The 26,633-nt window shown below is 31.4% G+C and overlaps 1 protein-coding gene across 2 annotated transcripts in view; it reads right to left on the reverse strand.

Moving 5' to 3' along the window:
- The window catches only part of LOC127738872 (homeobox protein Meis1-like), a 66,303-nt gene that overhangs the window by 14,794 nt on the left and 24,876 nt on the right, over positions 1-26,633 (reverse strand). For both annotated transcript variants that reach the window (XM_052250327.1, XM_052250326.1), the window contains 3 exons: positions 19,587-19,716; positions 8,294-8,445; positions 3,434-3,510 (listed from right to left, as the gene is read on the reverse strand). In XM_052250327.1, the coding sequence (XP_052106287.1) occupies positions 3,434-3,510; positions 8,294-8,445; positions 19,587-19,716 (359 nt within the window). The remainder of the gene's footprint in view (positions 1-3,433; positions 3,511-8,293; positions 8,446-19,586; positions 19,717-26,633) is intronic.

The raw sequence follows: 26,633 nt of genomic DNA on the forward strand, positions 1-26,633 counted from the left end.
GACCTAATTTATCACTACATTAATGCAGAATTAGGTCAAAAAGCTGTCACCAAAACAAACAACATGAATTGCATAAATTCAATATTCAGTGTTATTTTTAAAACATTGAAATGTTGATAATAACAAGTCATTTTTTTCAAATCCAGAATCATACGATTCTGACCTCTACGGATAGGTCAAAAAGAGGAAAAGGATCAAGGGAAATAACTATTTAGCAGATATTATGCAATTTCTGTGTTGTGAGTAATTCTATCCTGCCTTTCATATGATCTAAATAAAAGCCAGTGTCAGTGAAAGAAAAAAAATTTACGCTGATGAATATTTCAAATCTGAACATCTAATATCCGTATTTAATCTCATTAAAGTTTACAAAGTTTAAATTTGAAATCCATATCTAAACTGAACAAAGGCGGAAACCTTTAAATCAATCTCTTTTATCAAAAGAAAGTAGAAATGAATGGGAGGAGTCGTGCACAGAGAGGGTGTGGTTGCTTTAATAGACTGTTCAAACAGATCCCTTTACTTATTACAGAAATTACAGAGCTGTGTATATATGTTTTGAATAATTGGTAAACATTGGCCTTTGTGTTATGTTTAAGTAACAGCCAAATACACGGCATTTAAAAAAATCTGAGGAAAATATAGATACACAAATGAATAGAAAGAGATTTGAGGCAGTTCGTGCTTGATTACACTTTAATTCGGAACACATTTCTAAAGGGAAATGAACAGGAAAGGTAGAGATCCACTTTATGGCTAATCATGATAACCCTAAACATAACCAGCGTTATGGCCTCCACATGAAAAGGAAGTCAGCCAGTTAACAAACTCTGAAAAAGCTTGTTTTTTTTAACCCAAGGCAGTATTTCTATAATTACTTTACTAGACCATAACATTTATTCAAAAATACACATAATAGGCTAGCTCGGAGTATTCTTTCTTCAGATCGGGTCTAGCTATGAATGTTTAAACACTATACTACATTATTATGGTACTGCTGAGTAAGGAAGTTAGCCTTTGTTAGTATTTTCTGCCATGAATTTTTAGAATAATCACAGGCATGGCTCATTGATTTCCCCAACAAAAGAACTTGCATAAATGGCCATACATGGATGAGATTGTAAATTGATAAGTGCCGAGATACCCTATTCTGCCGATTTTTATCTCGTCTGCTGAATTATAAATCAGATCACCCCGGAGAATTGTGCTTATATAATGTACAACAGTATCAAAAACCCATTCACTTTTCCTATTACTCTTTTCTTCTCTACCCGGTACCATTTTCCAATAAAACTCTAAATTTTCTATACATTATTCAATTACTTTCATGCACTTTGCATTTGAAAAATAGGCAGATATCATCAACATTTTCATAATAATCAATATTTAAAAATAACAATTATTATTGAATTTATGCAACTCATATTATTTGTTTGGGTGATAGAGTCCCGCCAAATGATTAAATATCGTGATAGTGGCGTCAGTTTTAGGGTCAGTCAATAATCAAAATCGGAGTTTAATACAGAGATTTTATCGTGAAATATTATACCTGCTTTAGTACAATCCGACTGGCATAATCTGATCAAACTTTCATTTACTTCTTACATTGGTAAAGAAAACAATGACTGCTCTGCCGGGGCTTTCACACGATATTCAACCCACATTGAGGGCCAAGGGTTAGAATTTTTTTGTTAATACTATACAAAACCTATGGGACGTGTCTTAAAGAATTGTCATATTTATGTCTTCCATTTCCCACCTCTATTGAAAAGTCAAAAAGTGAAATTTATTGTAACACACAATAGTAGTGTCATTTGATAGCTGTTTTGCCATACAAATATTATACTCATTTTACTTATATTTAATAAATCATTTCAAGAATTCCAAACAATGACTTTCAACTTTCCTTTCGAAATAGTCTGAATGCCTCCTTCTCCAAATTTGTATCTAAACACATCCACAAGCAATTCATTTTATCGTTAAAAATCTTAAAAATAAAATTAGCGTTCCAACTTCCAGTCATCCAAACATAATATGTAAATCTGTCTTAATACCTATCTCTACAGTAATATTTGAGAACATGTTCACTCGGATATCCCATGTTTATAAATTTTGTTTGGGTTAAATTTAGATCTTTAAATAGACAGCTGAAAAAAGGAGATGAAAAATAAATAGTTTAGAGATAGTATCATGATGGTAAGGTTAATGGGGTACAGAAATTCAGCCCCAGCCAAGATTGAAAAACTTGAGAGATCCTGATCGAGATAGCTTTCAGTAGGTGATAGCTATCTCCCACACTATGTGTGACCAGTTACCACCATCAAGAAAACCCAGTGAACATGATCCGATACAGGTAAAAATCTCTAATCACGTTCGCCATTTTTTATGAAGTCTTTGTGCCAAGATAATCCTATTTAGTAGAAAATAGCTACAAACCCCAAAATCAACAAATCGTACAAGCTTGTGATTTTCATTTAAATTTTCAATGAAAATGAGCATAATTTGTACGCTTGACTAAAGGGAGATAAACCACCCATCACGGAAACGATTAATCTTATTAGTTCTGATAGGATTATATATACCCCCTATCATACCTTACAACAAATAAATTGTCTCATTCACCTCAAATTTGACAAGAAAACATTTAACCAACAAAAGTTTTGACAACTTATGTTGTTAATACCATTGATAGGGGCTTAACTGACAGGGTGAAAACTTGAAGATGTTTTGAGAAGGCAGACGGCTGTGTCTTTCACAGCATGCTTAGGAGACATGATAGCTTCAAGTTGGCAATTCTTAACACCTCCAAAATTCTTTTTTACAAGGTAATTTGCTGCCATTTGCCAACATGTTAAAAGTCCATCATGAAGCTGATGTTTAGCACAAGGTTAACCTGGGTGAATGGAGCTCCGATCAGGATGTCACCTGGTAGAAAACAGCAATTTCATGCTTGAGATCAACTTGTAATGCAACTGCTGCCAAAATAACAGGCCCAATAGAAATAAAATGCTTTACCACATCAACTGACAGACATATCAAAATACCTCGTAATAAATCTATAACCTATTAACTAATGATAATCTACGGTAGGGGGTAAAATGTTCGGAGACAAAAAAAAAAACCGTCAAAACTACAATGAATGATGAAAGTACAAGACAACTCTTAAGTACGTACGCATTACTATAATTCATTAATACTATTTTCTACTCCAAAACAAAACAAACATCTAGGGAGACAACCTTTTAACTTTAGATTTTTTTTTACACTTTGTATTATGTTAGAAAATTCAGTTTTATGTATTATCTTTTTTTTTAAAATGTGCCACTTTAATTTTGAATAAAATCAAATAGCTGTCAAAGTTAACAAGAAATTGGGACAATTGGGAGTTTGATCCTAAGTTCTGTTTCATATCAAGATTTATGAGTTGACTTACCAATTATTTACTTGTAAAATTGTCAGCCCTGTTTCTTGAGCTAATTGTTTCTTTTGTTCTTCTGATGGGTAGGGATGCTAGAAAATAATAAAAAAGATATGTTATACATTTCTCAAATATATTCTTTAAAAAAATTAGGTTTCTGAACATTACGGCACAAAAAGCATTATCATTTATGAAATATATTAATAAACTTAAAACACATGTCAGATTCAATGTACTTAAATACATGCAGAAAAAAACCAATTCCTAAAATGATAGAAAACATTGCAATTGTCATGATAAAAATAAACAAAAAAAAAAACTCATTAAAAATAAAATGTACAGTATTTTTCATTGCATACACCTATCAATCAAAAATATAACAGAAACCCTCATAAAATGTGACGTAAAAAGTGGGGAAAATGTCAGTTATATCCCAAAACTTAGCAGTTTAATTGGCACAATATTGCAACATATGATTAATGACAACGACATGTATTCAGGTTAATGGCAGTATAGACTGCAGGCATGATGGAGTACCCATCATGTGACCTCTGACCCCAATGTTTGTCCCACTGGAATATCACTGTTCCAAAACATGTCAATTCAACTGCAATTGAAACAAAATAAATTCTGTACTAGACTGAACCTGTCCTTTGGGAGCTCTTCACCAAGTTAGCAAAACACCATTATCCGGCACATACACTACGACTCATTTTAAAATGAATGGTAATTATATTAAACCTTTGACAATGTTCAAATCTAACTACACTTATTTAAATGGAAATTGATCTATATGTGTTGATCTGAAGGTTAGAAGGTCTCAAGTCTTCAACTTAAAAATTCTTATCAGACTCTGATCTTCCCTAAAATAACTGACTTTATGTCTCCGATCGATCGGTGAAAGTTTTAAAATAGTTGTGTAAGATTTATTTTTTATCCACTAATGATAAAAATTCATAACTATTTTTAATGTCTTTCAATACCAACATTATTGTTACTTTTCTGATAAGCTTGTTTGTTGCTTGTAGAAAGATGCCTTTCAATACTGAAATTGGAATTCGGCAAATTTTTCAATTAGACGAGCAATATTTGTTTCTAACGTGAACCATACTTATTTAATGAAAATTGCAGCTCTGGAACTTCAGACTTCAGAAAATAGAATGTTTAAAATGTCAGTTTGATAAATGAATGTTTAAAAGTTTGGATGAATCTATTGCTAATTATGACCAATTGGTAAAAGTCTAGCACAAAAGGGAAACAATTTGGTAGAAAAACATGTAATTTTGTTGCGATTTTCATGCCAATTTGGACACCAATGACTTGAGAATGGTGTTAATGATACTAGAATGTCTCATATTCTTGGCTTAATGACACCCCTGTCAGACCGACATGATTTACTTCCCCTTGTCAAAACCTTAATTTACAGTGTCTAAGCCAGCCTCCTGACCCTTCCATTAGGTAGAAGAGCTGTATTTTAACAGGACCTTATGTAATTAGGCAATTCATCAATACCACCAAAAGAATTTTACAAAATATACAATTATTTTCCCATTCTGTAATTTCGTTAGAAGGTAAATCAATTGTTAAATGGATAATTCTTCTGTTGTAACTGATCACCTAAAATCTAACAAACAAAAGATCATCCTGAGAAAGTTGGTAAAATTTTACATCAATAAAAGTCTGACAGCAGAGCTTATATTAATATTTATGTACACTTCTAAAGAAATGTCCATATTTAGACCTAATTTACATTCTAAGGTAGTCCTGTTTGAAAGTAAAAGCATGTGCATTACTTCAGCGCATATGCTGTCCCATAAATGAGTATTTCTTTGGCCCATAAACAAAGAGCTATGCTAATCTAATATCAATACCGAAGCTGTCACGGTCAAGTGTCTGATCATTTATCAACACAAAGCTGTGGGTCTGGTGTCAAATGACCCATGATCACCATAGACAATGGTCAGTTACAATGGTCAACACTTGTGGAAACCAACAGATTTGGACATTTCTAAAGATCAGTGGATTTTAATTCAAGTGTCAGGACTGATGTTTTGTAACCAATTTTACAGAACATTACAAAAGAGACCCATCAAGATAGGCAAGGGAATTCACGCCTGCTTCCTAATGTCCCCCAGTACAAAATGCTTCAATGAAGTTAATTAGAGCAACAAATTAAATTAAACCTGGTATTTCACTGTTAAAAACTGGTCATTTCCAACAGATGAAATTAAAACTGATCCATCAAATTCTAATTCCAATTGAATTTTTATTAAAATCAATTTATCAGTTCAACTTGTCATTTTTGAGAAATTAGTTTTAATTTCAGGCAAATAAAGCATTTATAAAAAAAAAAATTGAAAAAAATAAAATTGAATTCTGAAAAATCTAGTTGATTTTATTAAATGCTTTCAATATATATGTATTAATTTCAATAAAAGTGAGGTAAAAAAATAATTTTAAAAGATTTTTTTTTGGGTTAAAATCAGGTTTCTGCAGAATGTTTTTATTGCCCCCATCTTGATAAGGCTGCAGAAATATCTTAGCAATTTTCCTCCCACTGATGTAATAAAGGAAACGAGAGAGAGTAACTTTTCTGAAAAAGTAGACAAAAATGACAGCTGAAATCAAGTCAAATAAGAAACCATCATATTGAATCAATTTTTGTTGAGGCTAACCTAATCAGCTGGTTTGCAAAATAACCATACTTAATTGGAAAATTTGGAAATTTGCTTTATTAAGTTCTATAGATCACCCATGTAGAATTGATCATATGATGAATCGGATGCTTGCGGAGTCACCTATCGTTTTAGATCAGCCACAAATTCGCTGATTGAATTATTTCTTGATAAATAAATATCCATTTCGTATGAAAACTAGTTAAGTGGGTAAATTAAATCTCCACTGGGTTTCAATCTAGACGAAAACTATATTAATGAATTTGAAAATTAGTGAATATTGTTTGATTAAATTCATATTTCAATTGTAATCAAATTTCAATTCCAGAACCAATGTTCTACTTTTCATCACCCGTTTTTTTCTTCTCTTTTGTCAACAAGAATCTCGATTTGTGGTAATATAAATAACTTAGAGCAATTAAAACACAGTAAAAATAAAGTGATCCTACAGGGTATGGCGTATACCATTACAAAATAACAGATTAATTTATGTAGTACTATTAACCCAATCTACATTAAACCTGCGTTTCTCATTAACCTTTGTCTCTCACACTTTTGGGGGACGGGATATCACCATTTAGGACACAATGGTTTAAATAGTTAGTCTTTATATGGTCTGTCACCCAATGGTACAAAGTCATAAAAGACAGAATTTCATGTGTGAATTTTGATACGGACATAGCAATGCATATTGAATAGTTTCTCGTCTCAGTGTAAAATGCTCCATACCATGAGAAATCAGATATCGTTCCTTTTGTTCAAAATGGTAATTATTAGAAAATGAAGATTTCTCCTTAAACAACGAACAAGAATATTCATTTTGCCTCTTGAATAAATAGTGAAAATTATACATCAATTTCAAGTCTGATTTTGCATCAATTTTCTTCTGGATTAAAAGGTTAATACTTTTGTTTGTCAATTGTTAGGGGGTTGATGAAAACGTCCAAATCTTACCGATAGCAATGACAGTTTTGAGATATGATTAGGTAGCTCATTTTTGTTTAGGTCTTAGTTGAAATCTCCATTATCCAGATAGATAAGTTGCCAATGTTAAATTTTTTCCCCGTATTTTTTGACGAGGCCTAGCTATGTTAAGATGAGGATCAGTAACTCCAAATTAACATATGTCAGAAAGTTATTTTTTACATGGGAACCAATAAGAGAAATTTGTTATTAGAGGATTACATATGATATGATATGATATCATTCAATTATAACCGTATATCCATCCATCAATACACACACATTTCCGTTCATCACCGTTATGACAAGATTCATTAGCGTAAATATCTGGGGGATGAAGGCTTCTAATCATTGTTAAATACCTCTGCTTTCATCAAAATATCTGCAAGCCCTCCTCAGATAGATGTGAGACTTGATAGCTGGCAAGGATTACCCCCTTATTTCACTTGCTCATTTGTCAAAACTCATACAACAAAAAAACACATCATTTCTAATGGATGAGGAGGATGCCGTCTTTTTACGATGATGTTATGAAATACATGTCGAAAACGTGCTGCGATTCTTGAGTATGTTAATTACACATCATAACTTGATATGTTTTTTAGTACATCTCATTCCTGCCTTGGCCAATAGATGGTAAATTCTGATCAAATCACACAAGTATGCACTACGATGGATTTGTTTTTATCTATACATTTTTTCGCGATATAATTACTTCCCCTGTAATAAAGCCTGACAGTTACTGCATGTACTTTTCTATTGTACTTTATCTATGACTAAGTCTATAATACTGCAGATTAATTTATTATTATCATCGGCTAAATACTTCTGTAGCTGAAATCATCGCAAATCTCCTAAAACCATAGTTTTACGAATTTACTGAATGCAGTAATGTATTAAAATGGTCTCCGTTTTGGTTTGAGATGGAATAGTGTTGTTTCTGGGTAACTTATATTTTGCAGACAGATCTTTTAATTCAAAACAATTAGAAAAACTTTGTATTAAGCAGGATATTTAAAATCCTTTTCTTCATTTACATGTGCCCTGGCAAAGGAGTTTATTTTGACTATTTTTACCAAATTTCAAAAAAACTGTAAATAGTAGTGCACGATGAATAGAAATTAATCAACAGTGTCTGACTTTACTTTGCAGACCTATTAAAATATACAAGCAATCTACTGACGTTAATTACTTATATTTACTACTTATCAACTGTACACTAAGGGAGGCTACTTACAGTTAAATGATGAAATAACCATGCTCTCATGACATTTGTAGCAGCTTTGGGAAATATTCCTCTTTTTTTCTGTCGTTTTGACCCCGTTCTGTCTTCTAATTCTTCATCTGCTGTACCCTCTCCTGACCCTACACTATTGTCTAAACCATCACCTACAAATATATAATGACCAATTTATTAATTAGGTCAATTAGGCTATCCAGCTGGTCGGAATTGTTTTCACTTCATGCAAAATTATTAAGAGTTATCTCCCCTTCCAATGAAACTGTTAAATAATGACAACTAATTGCTGACATACAACTAATATCTTTTCAATTTTCACGGAATGTGAATTATAATTGTACATCAATATTTTTGATTTTACGCCATAAAACACTAAATCAAAAGATGATATTGGGTGGTCATTGTTATTCAGGGGAAATTACTCTAGTATGACAACATTAATTTTGACAACCTATTAATTCACATTTATAAGTGAAGTAATATCAGTACAAAATATTATAATTTTCAAAAAAGTACAAAAAAACATTTATTCAAAAGAGAACATGGTGTAATTTTCACTTTGAATTTGCATATAAAGTACTCTACCGCACATATAATATACCATCCTTGGTTATTTTAATGAAAAATATTTGAAAAGAAAAAAATATTTTTCAACACCTCACCTGTGATGTTTTTTTATTAAACCATCAGATATGAAATCCAAGGATAAAGACACCTGATATTTCAGCAACAAAACCATACCTAAATTACTTCATTAAATGCTCTTAACTACACCGATTATAAGCTATGAAAATTACAAAAATTTTTGTAATATAGATAACTGGAATTAAATTAATGGAAGCCCACATAAAACCACTCAAACTGTTTAAAAAAAGATCTCTATCAGTCTTAAATAAAACATAACTCCCTTAAACATCATTGTGAATGAAATATAATAAGCCACCATTAAACAAACCATACCAGAAGTGTTGATTTCTTGATCAGTTTTAATTGCAGGTCCTTACAAAAATTTAATTTCATTACTTCTAAATTTCCCACAATTTAAAAAGGTCAACTGGTTTCTTTAATTTCAAATGATTTTGATTGAGACTATTATTACTTATCAATTTTTTTTCTCTCACTTTCCTGAAAATTCATGAACTATTTGCCACTGGACATTAAACAAATGACAATCTATGTATTAATCTTATGTTTATAAAATATTGTGTCAAGATGTCCCATCTTATTTTACATTTAATTGCTTTTAAAACATTCTATTTCTCAAAACAAATATGCAAATTTACTTTCTATAAAAAGGTCTAACTACTCATTAGGCAAACCCCATTTTAGTAACAATGCATGGCTCTGCATAACAACTAGCTACTTATTACAAGGTTGAGCAAAAAGTGAGATTTTTATTTTTACCTAGGTGCTTGCCTTTTTTTTCCCAAATGTTAAACCTTTTATTTATTATAAGATATAAGATATATCATATATAAATATATATATTATATACAATTAAAGGGAAAATATTTCAACATCACTCCAAAACATCTGTAAACTCACAGAGGAATGTAAACACTAAATATTTCAAATATCAAGTACATGCTGCTTTCAACAATAGATGCTTAATTTATTTTTGGAAGAATAGATAGTTCTGAAAATTTAGATAAGAGACTATTTTGCACATTAGATGACAGTAATGCCAGAAAGTTTTAGATTCAATAATCATATTTTCCACATCAGGCCGCCAATTTAATTATAAGCACAAGCAGTGTATGAATGATCACAAATTAATTGGAATCCATTTCTAATCAAAATAAATTGGATAGAGGCTTCTCCAAAGTCTAGCTACAATTTTTCAATATAATCCAATCAAAATAAAAGTTTTCTACAACAAAATGATAGAACGATGATAAAGAATTGCTTGAACAGCTTGGCAAATACAGACGATACTGATACCATCTAAAGACCAACACAAGACAATAGTTATGACAATGGGTATGAAAGAAAAAACAATGATACCATCTAAAGACCAACACAAGACAATAATTATAACAATGGGCATGAAATGAAAAAAAAAATGACAAACGTTTCCTCAGCCTTAACTGTTAATGTAAAACTTTAAGATGGTAGGAAATGGCTATGATGTGGGAAGGAAAAAAAACTCTCCAGAAAGGAAATGCATTATAGCAGAAAATATTTCTGAGATTAAATTATATGACTGAGAAACTATAACACCCTCCAAACTGTAGGGAAGGCCGATTTCACAAAGATAAAATTTGTTATCGGGAATGTGTAATTTCTTAAAGCAGCAGAATATATAGTGATTGTCAGAGAAGATTTCTTTTGCCATCAATCAAAAGTTGTCAGAGAGCTAGCATACTCAAACTAATCCCTCAAGCTATTAGACAAATTTGTTTTTAGTTTGGATAGAGGTCTCTGCTTGATCAAAATTAGCTATATGATAAATGTCACTTATTTTAACTGAGTATGTTGTAATTTACTGAGTTTTTTCTCTAATAAATAACCGGAAATTTGCTTTGGAGAACAGAGAAAGCTTTTGCTTATGTATCTCTATCTCCCACTGATCCATCCCTGACCATGATCTTTTAAGAAAAATTAACCTCTGACCCCTAAACTATGGTCCAATCTTTCCTCTGGCCAAAATAAAACATAGACGAAACACTAAACAGATTTTTTCCATATAAATATGACTGACCTGTGTTATAAAGAGGCCTTCCATTAATATCCATTGTTTTTAAGGTGTAGTGTCACGGACCATGTACTAAACAGTTATAAATGGTTTTCATTTATGTGCTGTTACTTATGTAGCCAGGCTATTTATTATGCTAATATTTCATCATAAGTTTGATATGTGTCACAAGCAGAATAATATATATCACTGGAGCTGTCACTAACAGATGTCCATTTCATTTGTCTCACACTGTGATCTTGTTATGCCATGGCTTGTCATATTCGTACATTGTATAACAATACAACAAATTGTTCTAAACCCTTTCTAACCCTAATAATTAATTTTCTTATCCAATTTTTTTTTTCAAATTGTTCTAAACCCTTTATAACCCTAATAATTAATTTTCCTATCCAATTTTTTTTTCAAATTTTTTATATATAAAGAAGTAATATTTATGCAAGTCAAGCACGATTATTTGTGCTAATTTTAGTAACATGTTTCATGTAATTGTAGGATTTAGTACAAATATTATACAAATTATATATGTTACAATTTTATTTTAAGAATGGATGAAAAAAATGATTTATGAGGCTTTCCATATATTACCATTTTTACAAACATGTAAAACAAATATAATAAGTCATATCGACATTGAACATTCAAAACCATATAAACCTTTGCAATTCTTATTTATAATTAAGTGACAGGACAAAAAAAGTTTGTCATCAGAAATTACTGGAAGACCAAGAAGTTAATCCTTATGAGAAAAGCTTTCAACAAATTTCTTTATTTTTATTTAAACAAATCACTTCTCCACACACTTGGCATGCTCCAAAACCTTTTAAGTTTAATGCTGTTTACTCATGCAGCTAACCTGCTTTTAAACTTTAGGATGGGGCCAGTGACGAATTCCTTATTCTCTAAGACTTTGATGGAAGAAGAATAATTCAGCTCATTCCATTCCATCATTTGAATGCAGGATGTATATTTAGTTTAAGAGGTGTGTTTTGCTAAAACATAATACCTGACCCAAATTGCATTCTTTACAACATTTACCTTGCTTTATTATTTTAATTTTTATAACTTTATTACTTGTGAAAAATCAACAGATTTAGAACTTATTCAGTACATTGCCAATTTGAAGAAGCTCAGGTTTTAATATTTGTATATTATCTCTTGTGGTGGTTTTTCTAAAAAAAAAAATATCATTTGCATTGACAAAAATTTGGAGACATTTTTTCTGTTAAAATAATATTTGATTATTTTTTTCTTGTATAAACCAATTTTCTTATCTCTGACAATCTACCATTTTGTTTTATGAATAAACAATTCTTGAACAAAAATAATTTTCCCTAGTTCCTGAAATGAACAATTGCATTGATTTGTGCCAATCACGCCACGGCAAGGGCTATTCTAAATGCCATATCTAACTACCATGGGTTGCTAAGATGTAATCAATATACGGTCCTTGCTTTATGCTATGAGGAAATTATGATACTTGAAAATATGGAAGAAAACTTGAGTGCAATTCAATTCAGTCAAGTCCAACGTGCTGAGCTTATAAGTAGGAAAACGCATCTTTTATCTTAAATGAAAAGTCGATGATAAATTGGACAAAATTCAATTACTGCCATCTGCAGTTAAACAAATTTAATAAAACATATTTAATTTCATATTTTACAAAAACTGTTTTGTTAGGGGATAACTTGATAAGTCCAAGTAAGTTATCTCCCCTTTAACTTGAAAATAGATCACTGATTAAATTTTGCATTGAAAGATAAATAACGAAAAAAGAATAATTATATTCTGTCAGAAGACAGAAATGTTATATTTTTGGCATTGGATACCCCCTAAACATACTTTTTGATAAAGTCATTAAGTTTCTCAGATTTCTAGATCATCAGGCTGTGTAAAAGGAAAACATGCATGGTCAGTTGTTAGCAGAGCTGGCCAGAGTAATGCATAGACTGCAAACAATGCCATTAAGTGTAATCTATACCAGTTAATGACATATCTGAACTTTTCCTATCTTTTCGCCTATCTTTTAGCTGCATTATATTCAAAGAGGTTTATTTCTGCAAAATAAATTAGGCTTGACTATTCCTTCGAGTTCATTATCACATACTTCTGAACTTTACTTGAAGTGCATAGTTTTGATAAATCTCTGTTCAATAATTTTTCTTCTTTTCAGAAACATACTGATTTAATTTCGGCAAGACTTTTCTAATTATTCTATTCTAGAATTTTGAACACTTTAGATAAATTCCTATCTTTAACCAAGTAGGAAATCTGAACAGCTCAGTTTCCTATTAAATTTGCTAAAATGTCTTTAATTTGCAGAAATCAATGGGCAATTTTGGCTGTTATTAAAGAGAAAACAAGTAAAATTCCAGGGTTTAATTATGACTGTGGCCGATCCAGTTATAAACACAGTGGGACGCTAATGGGATACACTATGGACAATAAACACACAAATTGAATGTAGCTGTGTAAGGTTTTAATCACAGTGTACATTTCACTCATCATATTTCACAGAAACATAATAGGTCACCCAAAAATATTGTTGACTCATCAATGAAAAAAAAAAAAATGACAGGACCAAAAATAGTAACCTAGCTGTTTCACATTACATGATGTCAACTGAAACCACCCAGTTACAACTTTTACCAGTTTTAAATTTTAGAAACTTGAAGCTATATTTTTGTACCTTCGCTATTTTTTTTGGAAGCTATCTAACCTCATGATCAGTCTGTTGAAAATTAGTATTTTAAGATAAATGAGACCATTAAAACATGTTTAGTTAGAGAGCTGATGTGAATAATAAATACACTAGATGAATTTTCATACCTATGAATAATTTTGTTTTTGTTCAATCTAAATTTGGATTTTTATATACATGCAGTTTTAGGCCTTTCAATATGTTTTGTTTTTTCTCTTTTGACAATTCACAAACAGATTATGTTCGGTCTACAAAAAAAATTCAAGTATTCAATGATATTCCATGGCAAAGTCCTGACATGACCCATTAGTCAAAGAAAGTCCTGACAGGACCCAATAGTCCAACATGTTCACTGTTGTTCTGTAAATATTACTTCCTTAAACTATTCAGGACAATCCTTACAGTCACCTTTCAAGGAAATCATAGTGTTTAACAAATTTCTTGGAAAAAATACTTTAAAGGATCAAACACACATCACCAAATTTGTTTTAGGGAACGTAAACATATGTGAAAACCATGGACACTCCGGTCGAACACAAACAACACATGTGAAAACCATGGACACTCCGGTCGGACACAAACAACAGCTGCTGGATAAACTTCAATTCGATAAGATATAAAATGTACAAAAAATACACATGGAAAATAATAAAGAAGTAAATCCATTGCATGAAACTGCAAGTCGGGGAGAAAATGTAACTAGCATCATAATAAAATAATACTTATTTTATAGGACAAGAAATAAAATTTTACGAGTTGTCATTTTCATTGATGATAAATCATTGGCAAAAAACTTTGTTTACCGAAATAATTCAGCCATTAAAGGATGGTGAAATGAAGCATACATTGGAGGGTTGGAAGTAAATCCCTTACGGATGCGGTATAATTAATTCCTCTTGGGCAATTTCAGACCCATTTACCATTGAGTAACAAGCAATGTTAGTTTTCACTTGGGCATTAATTTTATTTTATACACAAACATTTCATTGAATAGCCAACTAAATCCTGCTTTTATGGCGTTGAAAGTGTGCATACTAAAAAAGACGAACTTAACAAAAATCCCTTAACTGGCTTTAAAATGTGTGACTGCCATGAATATGAATGAGGAGATTTAACTTCCATAGCCAAAAGAATTACATTTTCAAATATTTGCTATTTGTCAAAGTTGGATTAAGAATCATGGGGTGGAAGGTTAAAATGTTTTTACATTATTTTCTGATTTGATGACAAAAAGAGATAATATGGCATAAAAATGTCAAACATTAGCAGAAAACAAACAAAGAACCCATCCACTGAAGACACTTTAATAGTCCAGAAATTAAATTTTCCATTTCTATACATAAATGTGAGATTTTTTAAGTCGTGAATGAAGTATTATGAATTGAACATTTTATTCAATATAAAAGTTGAATATTATTAATGTTTTATAGTCCTGTTGGTTAACAACTGTATAAAGGTGTAAATTTTACTACAAAGCATAGTAATAGTAGAAGATTCCTTCAGACACAGGAACCAGATCACAGCTGTTTTTGTATGATCAGCATGCATAAATATGCAGACAAAATTATGAATGGAAATTACAAGTTTACTACTAAATACCCCTATTTCTGAATGAGAAGCGTGAGAGAACATACTTTACATCAATAGGAAAGGAACATAGACTCCTAGGTGTAACTATCACAATGAGTATCCAGGCCTAGATTTCAAGATTAGATTGGATGGAGGGTATAACTAACATATGAATTTCAAGACCAACATATTCCGACTATTTGTAAAGATAAGTTTAAAACATCCATGAGACAGCAACTCAACAACTGAACAAAATATTTTAAACAAAACATAAGTGTGCAAATGTAGTAATATGAGACAGCAACTCAGCAACTGAACAAAACATTTTAAACAAAACATAAGTGTGCAAATGTAGTAATATATCAATAAATTTTTGTTTATAACTTTAGTCATGTATTATTATACTATTTGTTGAATATTGTTCACTGCCTAAGTACAGATATCTTGAGTTTAATAATAGAATAAACCCTGTCCCGTAGGCTAGTGCATGCAAATATTAGCCTTATTATCACATAATCGTTCACATTGACAGATATATTTATTTTCTTAGCTATCAAAATATGAAATTATTAGCTGTTATGCATTTAATGCACAATGGATATATCCCACCCTTAATAACGTAGACAAAAATGGTATTATGATCCTTTCCTTCTCCAAAACAATTGGACAGGACTGAAATTCCATTGCCACGGTTACAACTTCAAAGCCAGCAGAAATATGATGACGTTTATCTATGGAAAGGACGATGGAAATCAAAACCTAAAGTAAACATGACAAAAACTCGAAGAAATAACAATCATGTAGTCTTTAATCCTACGGCCGAGAAAAGCTTAATCTAAATATAAATCCATTTAAGCCTTAGAAAAAGATAAAAAGCGCTTTATCATATAAAATGGGCATCTTGACAAACTAAATTTTTGGACTTTCTTAGATGTCTATTACAACCGATTTTATAAAATCTCTAATCGATTTTAAAGGGAATAAGGATCTAAATGACACTTGTGGTATCTCATACTGGACTTATTCACAGGCTCGCCAAAATTTTGAGTAGTCTAAAGCCTTCGATGAACAAAGATAGATCTCTTATGACAGACCCTGCATATTCCCACAACTTGGGAGGTACAACTTCAAAAAATTTGGACAAAGATTTTTCCGAAAAAGTATAATAATATGGATGGCTATAACCTTAATTGATATAGTTAGACAATTCTGAAGAAATACAATAAGGTTCAGTATGAATGATAAACGACCAACAGACTCCATATTTAATGAACTCTTTTAAATATCCATAAAAGCAAAATACCCTTTTTTTAGCTAGTTCAAGGATAATTTGAAACATAATGGGGTAGAATTAATTGAACACAAGTTATTTTCACTTAATTCATAAAAGGAATATTAAAATTTTCCGTCACCGAAAAGACCTCGGATCTCTTATTGAGAAATATTCTAATTAATTGAGAACGGTGTTAGGTTCTGGGTCGTGAAATACTTTATTATTTTTTACAGATAGATATCAGATAGAGCTCAGTACGTAGATGATTACACACGAACAATGACACCATACATATAAAGTCAAAAGAAGGATGGGCAGTGTCACCAAAGTAAGGGTCTTCAATTTATGAACCTTTTCAAATATGTAATAGTTAAATAAAGCAAAAAATCGTAGCCTATTCAATCTGATATCATTCATATCTACCCCTGGCTTAACACAGAGGTTTAATAGTCGGCTATTATTAGGATTCTAAACTCGGAATGAAACATGTGCCCCCTGTTATAATACCAAACAAATTAACAAATCTAGATCTTTTCCAAATGATTTGATTAAAGATATGCCGCCTTCATTATTGCAAAAGAAAAGACAATGTTATTACAATTGTTGAGACGATATTGAACATTTTCTAATCACACGCCAAGAAATCATTATGTTTATTTCCAATCTGCCGATTGTATTAAATAGCACATTTACTTTTTCTCTGCTGTGTTTGCTACTTATTGGCATTCTTCAGCTCACTTCCCCCCGTTAATGTGGACCTGCAGCTTACATTTCCGCCTGCCGATCTCAATCTTTATAGATTAAGCATTTACACACAATACCAAATTAGCTTTAATTCGTACAGGACATACTCCAAGCATAAGGAGGTACCGTCAATAATGCTATGTGGTCATTCTTCCAGAAAACGTCGCAACAAAAAACACAATTAACGGACTAACTGGACCGATAAAGACATTAACCAAGTCAATGTAAAAATATCCCTGACAAATTTCTATGTTTGGCGAAAGGAAAATTAAGTTGTAATACACCAATTTGAATGTAATCGTCATAAACGGTTGCTGCAGTAAGAATATGCTGTAATAGAAACAATTGTTACCAGTTGGGGATAGAAATCGCTATTCTGTAACCATTGAGTGGAAACGTCTATTGAATTTCTTATATTCACTAAACAGTATTGTAATATAGAAAGTCTAATTTCAAAGAGCTAGGGAGTTAAATGAGAAAATTAAATCACTGAGTGGTGAAATAAAATTAGAACTAACAATGGCTATTGTTATCGTCTAATATGTAAAAAGCTAATATTGAAGATCAATGTCAACAGCTTACAGACAAAATTTAATTAGCTCCTGGATTAATTCCTCTCTAATTATCTCTTAAGAAATTATGTTCTAACCCGGCAAACTCATTTGGAAAATCTTGGCACAATCAATGAATTCTATACCCTTTTCTGGGGGTTAATGACACAATTTCCTTATGTCGATACCAGATTGTAGTTGTATCAGACTAACGGGTCACTTGTTCATAGATTGGATAGATATTAAGAAGAAAAGATAAAACAACTGGAAGTCGATTTCAGGAGAAAAACTTTTCGTTTCTTCATAAAGTTGAACCAAAATTTTGAAGTATTTTAAAGTTTTACACTAAAAACATAGAACAGACCACCTTTCCCAACCCATTTGTTATATATAAGAAAAAATTACCCATTACCGAAAAATGGAGATGAAAAGTTGTGGGTTTCATTTAAAATCCATTGAGAAAATGAGCAAGTAAGACTTTTAACCCAGTATCTTGGGTGGCAAGATGAAATAGAATGCTATCTTTTTCATGTGGGTACATTTAGCTACATATTATATAACATTACTTAGTGAATATGCACTACATATTACTTGTAAACATGTGAGGCCGATTCAATTTGATCCACGTATAAATTGTTTTGAGAGGAAAAGTGCCTCGGTAATACCTATTTCTAGCACCTGTCTGCAACTTAAAGCAGAATTACTATTACCAACTAGATAAAACTAAAGACGGCTGTCACTGAGAGCGTCTTCAATTCTTTCCACGGCCAATTACTATTTACCAATTAAGTTAATGATTTTTTTCTTATTAACTGAGATTATTAAGATTCTGAATTCCTCCCCATTTCATGGCACTGCAAATGTTTTTAGGAAGTTACGAAAATTAATTTCAATATGACCCACTCAAACAGAGTGCAAAGCTATTTGGATATGATGTTCGATTGAGAATGCTAGGCCATTAGTATGATCTGTCAGAACCAAAAACCTAAACAAAACTCGAGGCCAACTTGGTTTTAATTAATTAGACTACAAGAATTGCTAAAACTGCAAACCATACTTCATTTAACACTGATAATTTTAAAACGTTATCAAAAATTAAAACATTGAAGCAGTTAAAATGACTCTGCATGATAGATTTATAAAAAAAAATATTAATCAAGGTCTCAAATTATGCTCTAATGCAGGTTCAAATTAAATTTAATGAATGTAAAAACAAATTCAACGTGTTAGTAACATGCTGCATGGAATGCCATATGTTTAACCAATCAATATAAACCAATACACAACCTGGCCTAGACAGCAGACATATTTTTGTGGATGATTCAATTATTTGCTATGACCAATGTCAAGAACTGTCCCAAAGAAAAATGCACTTTTATGAAGATTGCTGAGACAAGAGTTGCCCATCTATTTAACATAGAGAACTTTTCACATAGCACATGAAAGTTGTTGGAACCAGAGTCATGAGTTAATGGCCTCAAAGTTATGAGTCCTTTATGTAAAATTTGTTGATTTAGGGTCTAAGAGTCTAATGCAAAAATCTTTCATTTGAGGTTAACGTGGAGCAACTGGTACCAGGACAAAAGCAAACCACATGACAGGCTTGTGGAGCTGGATGAGTTGAAGCAATGACGTTATAGAATTTTGGGTATTCCTGAGATGACCAGACCAAATTTGTTTAAAAAATTTGTAGCAGGTACAAAAAATATTCGAAACCACATTCCGGGAGATAACTTAGCATGTTAAGATCAACTTACCTATCTCACTTGTATTATCTGCAATCTGTGAGGAATTTGTATTGGACTGACTAGTGGTTATGGGCGTGTCACCCGACCGTGAGGACTGGGTATCATCTGTTTGGTTAAACATATTCGTTGAGGGAGGTCGCTGTAACAGAAATAAAAAAATATCTATGAAAATATCAATTAGAAAAATGCATTCAAAATGAAGGTCGTTAATCAATTAAGTTCTTGAAGCGTAGTTTTATGTTCATCATATCAGGTTGAAATCCATATTCAATAATTTTTTCTTGATTTCTCTCAGTTATAGCACAGATGAATCACGTAGTTGCTTGAACAAAAAAAGATATGCATAAAAAAATAATCAGAAACTATCATATTCTCGTTAAAGTTGACGTAATGATCCAAATTATAATTCTGATAATTTTTTATATAGACTTTTTCAACCTTGCACATCCAGGCATTATAGCTGTCATAAATTCTACGACTTATTTGCCTCTGACAGACTTTTATGCTCAATTGTCGGTTATAATGAAATAAAATTGACTATCAATGTTTGTTTAATGTAAATATTTTAAAAAGTCCTATCATTTTATTAAAATGTGTGAGGTGAGCTAGGACTCTTACATTTTAATATGTAGCTTGATTTAAACAGTTTAGGGCCCTCAGGTTTTCACAACCTATTCATGGCCTATTAATAACATCTTATATTAAACTAAAATAAAAATAAAACCAGCACAGCGAAGATAATGAGGGGGGTTTGACACAAATTGTGCCTGTTAGACCTGGGATCAATGAACAAATTTATACCAACAAGTGTTAAGAATGCATATAAATATAAGGTATTCATGTGTAGTGTGCCGTTGGATGAATAGCCGGATTTGAAGTTTTCTTCTGTCAACAGATTTTGTAAGGGATACTCTTAAATGTTTGTGATTTGCAATTCAAAAGTCGCTAATGTTTTCAGATTAATTCTTCATTCTGGTGAAGTACCAAGTCTTGCTATTGTAACGATAAATTCATTAGCATTTACTCACGGCCAATATTTGCAGACTGTGCATACTTCGTATATACACAATTGTACCTGTGAATTTCACAGTCACAGATAAATTGAAAAATATCTCCCATAAAGAGAAGACGAATAAATAGAAACTTTTTTTTAACCGACAGCTGTGTGATCTTGAAGTATACTAAAAACTCTTACAAATGCCTTCCTCTGGTATAATGACCTCCAAGTTGGATACTTGATGAAATATTCATATTTCATAACATGTGCTCCAAAAATAAAAAAAAAAAAACTTGATACCAGGTGCAAACATTTGAATTTCTATAGTGTTTTCAATTATCATATTCTTGTAAACCAAAATGTGTATAACAACTAGTAACCCTCATTCTGTTATACAATAGAGTGTATCATTATTACATAAAGAGTAATGAAACTGCTAAAAATCGGAGGTATTGACCCCTTTTTAATGAGAACATGTGCCGTTAGTACTTCCATGTGGTAGCACTAACATGCTCATGCAAAAAATTGATACAATTATGTTTATAAAAAAATATTCTATTATCTAAAACTTGTTTTTTGCAGAAAATGTTTACTGAGCATGCTTTGAAATTGACAATGAAATGGTTGGATTGTTCTAAGAAGGTTAGACAACTCATACAAAGAAGTAACATAGGTGGCAACTCAGAGGTAAATGATACATATTACAAGTTATTTTTGGGTGTCTTTTGGTTAGTAAATGAAAAATTTCTATTTTCAAGTTCCATATATCTCAATTAATAACTTGCATGTTTCTAAAACTTGAGCTCCGTATAAACTCTGAATACAAATTTGATAAATGTTAAAGTACATTATTCAACTGGTCATAAAAGGCCTTAAACTTAATCAAAACATATCTGATATCCCATTACGTGTTAAACTTCATCTACTTTGACTTATTGCAGAAACTAAAGATGACATAGGTGGATTGGATTCGCCTTAATTACCTTGATGGTGAAATATGGTCAGAAAACTAACAGACCTTCTCTAACAAATCAGCAAGTTTTCGAATGGTGTAAAACATGAATTAACTTTGGGGACATGAATCCTGTCATGTCAACGAGCACTCAGCCCAAATTACCTCGCCATAATGCCAAATTACTCAAACATGAAACTTAATATTTCTGCCTCAATTCTTAACAAGAATTGTTCATTGTAAAAGTATGGTTCTACATAGAGGAAAATCTTCGACAGACAGGTTTTTATTTTTGTTTGTATATAGATCATTAAACAATAAAATTAGGGTACTGTGTGTATTATTACGGATATCCTCCCAAAAATTCTATCAAGGATAAGATTCTAATTGAAAAATTATGTAAATCAAATCAAGTAAAATTTTAAAATGCTCTTTATTTTTATCCCAACGATTTTAAATTGATTTAAGATCATCTTATTCTATATTTCTGGTGTTTTACAATCAAAGGGGAAGGGAATCAGCTTAAAATTAATTTACAAAGACAAAATCCTGCTGATTTGTTATAAATACTATAAATTAACAGTGGGAGGTCAGACAAAATCTTATCATTCTCTTTAAAATTCAAGATTATTTTAAGAAGATCAATAATTTCTTTTCGGTCTAAATGTTAAAATCTTAGTACCTCTCCATTAAATGTGCAGTGAAATGGCAAAAGATTTTAGATCTATTAAAATTAGAGTTAATATGAACTTTCCTCATGTCACGAACTAAGAGCTTTTACAATGTATAAAGATAACGGCAAAAATAGAAATAGCTTGGAAAATTTAAGAAATGCGTGTAATCAAACTACGATGTATAGATTATTCACGTTACATTCAGTCTGGTTAAATATAAATAATTAAACAAGTTTCTTTACACCCTGGTAATCATATATGTTACTGTTTCTTCAAAATTAATGTTGAAATAAAAACCTGAAAATATTTTTTTTTATTTTCAAATAATGATTTGTTTCTCTTGTTAATCAATAAAGAACCTAATCAACTCTTAGAAAAATTGCTTCCATTCAGGACATGAAGGATATTTCCAGTAAAGTCTATTAGTATAAGGTTACACTCATTTTGTTTTTGCAGGATCCTATGGCTGCGAGTGTTATCAGGTGAATTATGGTTCCAAAGACCCAACCTAAAACTTAACACATTTCTACGGACACATGTGTATTGTTCGACATTGTATTGTACCTCCAAATGTAATTTTTTTTGTCGTGTTCTGTTGAGAGGTGCTGTCTTACTCTTGTATGGTATACATCTCCTTCATCAAAGGTAGGCACGTAAAAAAATCATCAGTTTGTCTTTGAATCATTTTAAAGACCTCAAATAATAAGAAAGTTTATTATGAAGAAGAGCAGCAATTAAAGCACCCTTTTTTAAATACGGTAATTGATTCCTTCCAAATTCTATATTTGATTTTCTTGCATCCCTTAAAGCTTGTATAAATCTATGAATGCACCAATTTATTATTTTTTTCCAAAGCTCTTTTTGTTATGTGTTAAATGTATCACATGGCAAGCTTACTTGTTTTTAGATACTTTTGGTGTTTGGAGAAAAGCAGAACTTTCATGTTGGTTATCAGTGAACTTTTTAAAGAAGTTTTACTTTTAAATTAATTCTATCATGTTGAACTGTGGAAGTTCCTTAGCTCATTGTCACTGTCATACTTTAAACTGATTGACTGATTGATGGCCATTTAATGTCCAGTGACATGTATAACATGCATATTCATGATGATAACATGCTAATGAAATATACATAAACTCTGTTTTCTACTTTCTTGACATACTGGGTCAGATATTTCACCATACCCATAAACATTATTCATACTAGTCGTTGCTCTGGTTCTTAATCATAAACTACCATGAGCTTGGGGGAGAAGTTTTTGGTTTGACCAGCCGAGTATCAAACCTCCTGTCGTCAGATGCTCTTTTGCTATTACCAAAATAATGAGTTAATATTGTGCAACCACATATAACATTTTGACAATTTTTTTTCTTCTTAAGTTTCTGCCATCCCTTTACTAAACTGGTACTAATCCTCATAAAAAATATTGTGGAAAAATTCTCTGAACCAAGTGATTGATATCCTAAAACAGGGGTCTACTACAGCTAGAAACTGTAACAAAATAGCAGTTTTATCATGGGATTTCCTACATAGTAATTTCATAATTGATTTGTGGAGTCATTGATTTAACAAAGAAAGGAAGTCTGAGACTCAACAAATTCATAAACGTGCAGGACAAGATCTAAAATTGTGATGTACAGATACATGTAAATTTAACACAGTGAAACTGTCTAATTGTAAAATTCATGGTACATGTATGAACTTACCAGCGAAATAGACCATGTAAGAAATGTTCTATAGTGCCTAGGGATAGTCTGCGGTGATCAAATCTCTATGACATATTCATACAAATTTCCTCAAATGGGTATCTCAAGTATTCCTGTATTCCTAGGCTTAAAATGGCTTGATGCATGGTTTTCATTATTTTTTTTTCTATCATGGTTGTGTCTGTTTTTTTGTTTTTTTTATTGCACCCTCAATATCTCCTCTTTTATTTTTGAACCTAGTAATAATGGACTAATAAAATTTTAACCCAATATCAAATGACCTTGATGGAAAACTGACCTTAGAATAACTTCCATATATATTCTGGTATATTTCTGATTGAACAAAGAAATAATACTTTATAATTACTATCTTGTCCTTAACGAACACTTTACGTGGTAGAGGATGTGACTTGCATTTAATCTTCATAGCGTACAATGAATAAACACAGAATTCATGAATACTTAAGCATGAATTGTACAAAATATTTGTAGGTAATTTTTAAAGACGTTCTCCAAGGTGTTTGTACGGAGATCGAGTTAAGATATGTGTCTACATACTTGATTTTAACTAATCGATTAATAAGAAGGTAAATATCTTTGCCCATCAAAAATGCTATCAGGAAACGATCTTGATCTTTCATACAGCTATTATTTTATACGCCAGATATAAATCCCATTTTGGAAAAGAGGATCATTTAAAACTTGAAGAATATTCATGTTTATTGTGATCTATCGTCACGATAATTTGACAATATTTGATCTGATTATCAGGCGATTTTCTGATAATCAGAGAACTAGGACAGGTTGATTGTCGAGGTGTACAACTATCTCATGTCCGTCTCTAAACGATCAGGCGATAATGTAACTTCTTGTCATCATATCTAATTTGGCAATAATACAACTATGGGCAGATCTTTAACTATCTTCTATTAAATACTTAATTGATCTTAATCTCACCATATTTGCTGATTAAGAGGAACAAAAACAATCCAACATAAGAATTCATTCAGTCATAATAATATACAAATCCCACACTGTGCCAATTGAGCGAACTGATCTAATTAATAATTCAACAATTAATAAATAGAGTATTCTAATTTTTTGCACTGTCCGAAAAACAGATATACTATTTTTACCATTACTGGCTGACAAGAACAATCATGCTTGTAGTTTCAAACGGAGTGACAAGAACCTTAACAAAAGTCGTCCTGCATAACCAAAATCATAGCATCGAACTTCAATTTTTACATCTGAACAGGATTCCTATGTTACTGATAAGCAAACTTCCCCATACTATGTCTAAGCAAACATACTCCTCCAGTTTCAAAATGTATACATAGCAAGTCTAAACCAACTCTCTTACACCACATCAGAGCAACCTAAACATGCTCCAGTATTTAAACCTTCATTTTTTACAACTGAACAAAATTCCAAAATTGATGAGCATATTTATGTAAAGCAAACAACCGCATACTATCGTATGTCTAAGCAAGCTTACTCCCCAGTTTCAAAAAAACTTTACATAGTAAGTCTAAATGAACTCTCTTAAACCACATCAAAGCAACCTAAAACATTCTCCAGTGTTTCATAGATAGACCAACATGGTAGAAAAGCAGATAAGTATTTAACGGTCATTATGCGATTAAGATTACCATCCTCGTCATAAACTCCTGGTCCTACGTAGATTTATAGCCATGTGATATTAAAGCCCTGTAGAAGCTGTGGAAGATGGCACTAGAAGAGCTTGTGAATCACAATTATTGACAAACTCTATACCCTGGACGATACATCACACAATATCAATCTGGACGTTTTCCAATATTTAATATAACTGATGTAAAAATGGCATCATATGTATATACAGCTAGGAGAAACTGAACTCGATTAATACTCTTAGTGCTATATATTTCAATATAACGATACAGAATAGTTGGGTTTTTTTCCTGTACTATTATTAATGAGATAATATATTATGGAAACAGTTTTTTTAAGATGACGAGGGAATAAATAAATTTCATTCAAAGAAATCATATTGGTATTGCTTGAATTGGTATTGACTTAAATTAATAAATTAACCTTTTTCATTTATCTATAAGGGCTTATCTTTTACTACACAATTATTGAACAAACCCATGTCATCAGTTGCAAATAATTGAAAAGATCTCAATCCTGATTGATTGATTGCTGTTTGTTTAATTTCCAGTGGCAAATATTTCATCAATATTGAGGACTATATAGACCTAATATAAGAAAACAATTACAACGAGTTCTGTGGAATTATTCATTTACATGGATACCAATTTTTGCAGAATGAAGAAAACTTTATTTTCCGGGATATTTGATTTTTCATGGTTTTACAAAGTCAGCATACAACAAAAGAAAAGTTGTATTTCTTTGAACATTAAAATTCATGGTTTACATATACCAACAAAATCCACAAAAAATGGTACTCTACCGACAATAATTAATCCAGTCCTTTAATTCTCAAGATCTGCTATTTCACTGTCCATTCCATAGTAAATATCGTACTGAGCAGAAATGTGGGAATGCAACTATATTGAACGGACTGACATTATCTACACTCTATCCTCAATCTGTTTACTTTCAGTGCAATATCTTTTTCCGTTTCTATTTCAGTCCAAAATAAACCCCCAAAACAAACAATACAACATTTTATCAGATTTTCCATCTAGTTAAACAAAATGCACAAATCTGTTTGCAATACTA

This window comes from Mytilus californianus, unplaced genomic scaffold (genome assembly GCF_021869535.1).
Source record: "Mytilus californianus isolate M0D057914Y unplaced genomic scaffold, xbMytCali1.0.p SCAF_4, whole genome shotgun sequence".
Classification (NCBI taxonomy): Eukaryota; Metazoa; Mollusca; class Bivalvia; order Mytilida; family Mytilidae; genus Mytilus; species Mytilus californianus.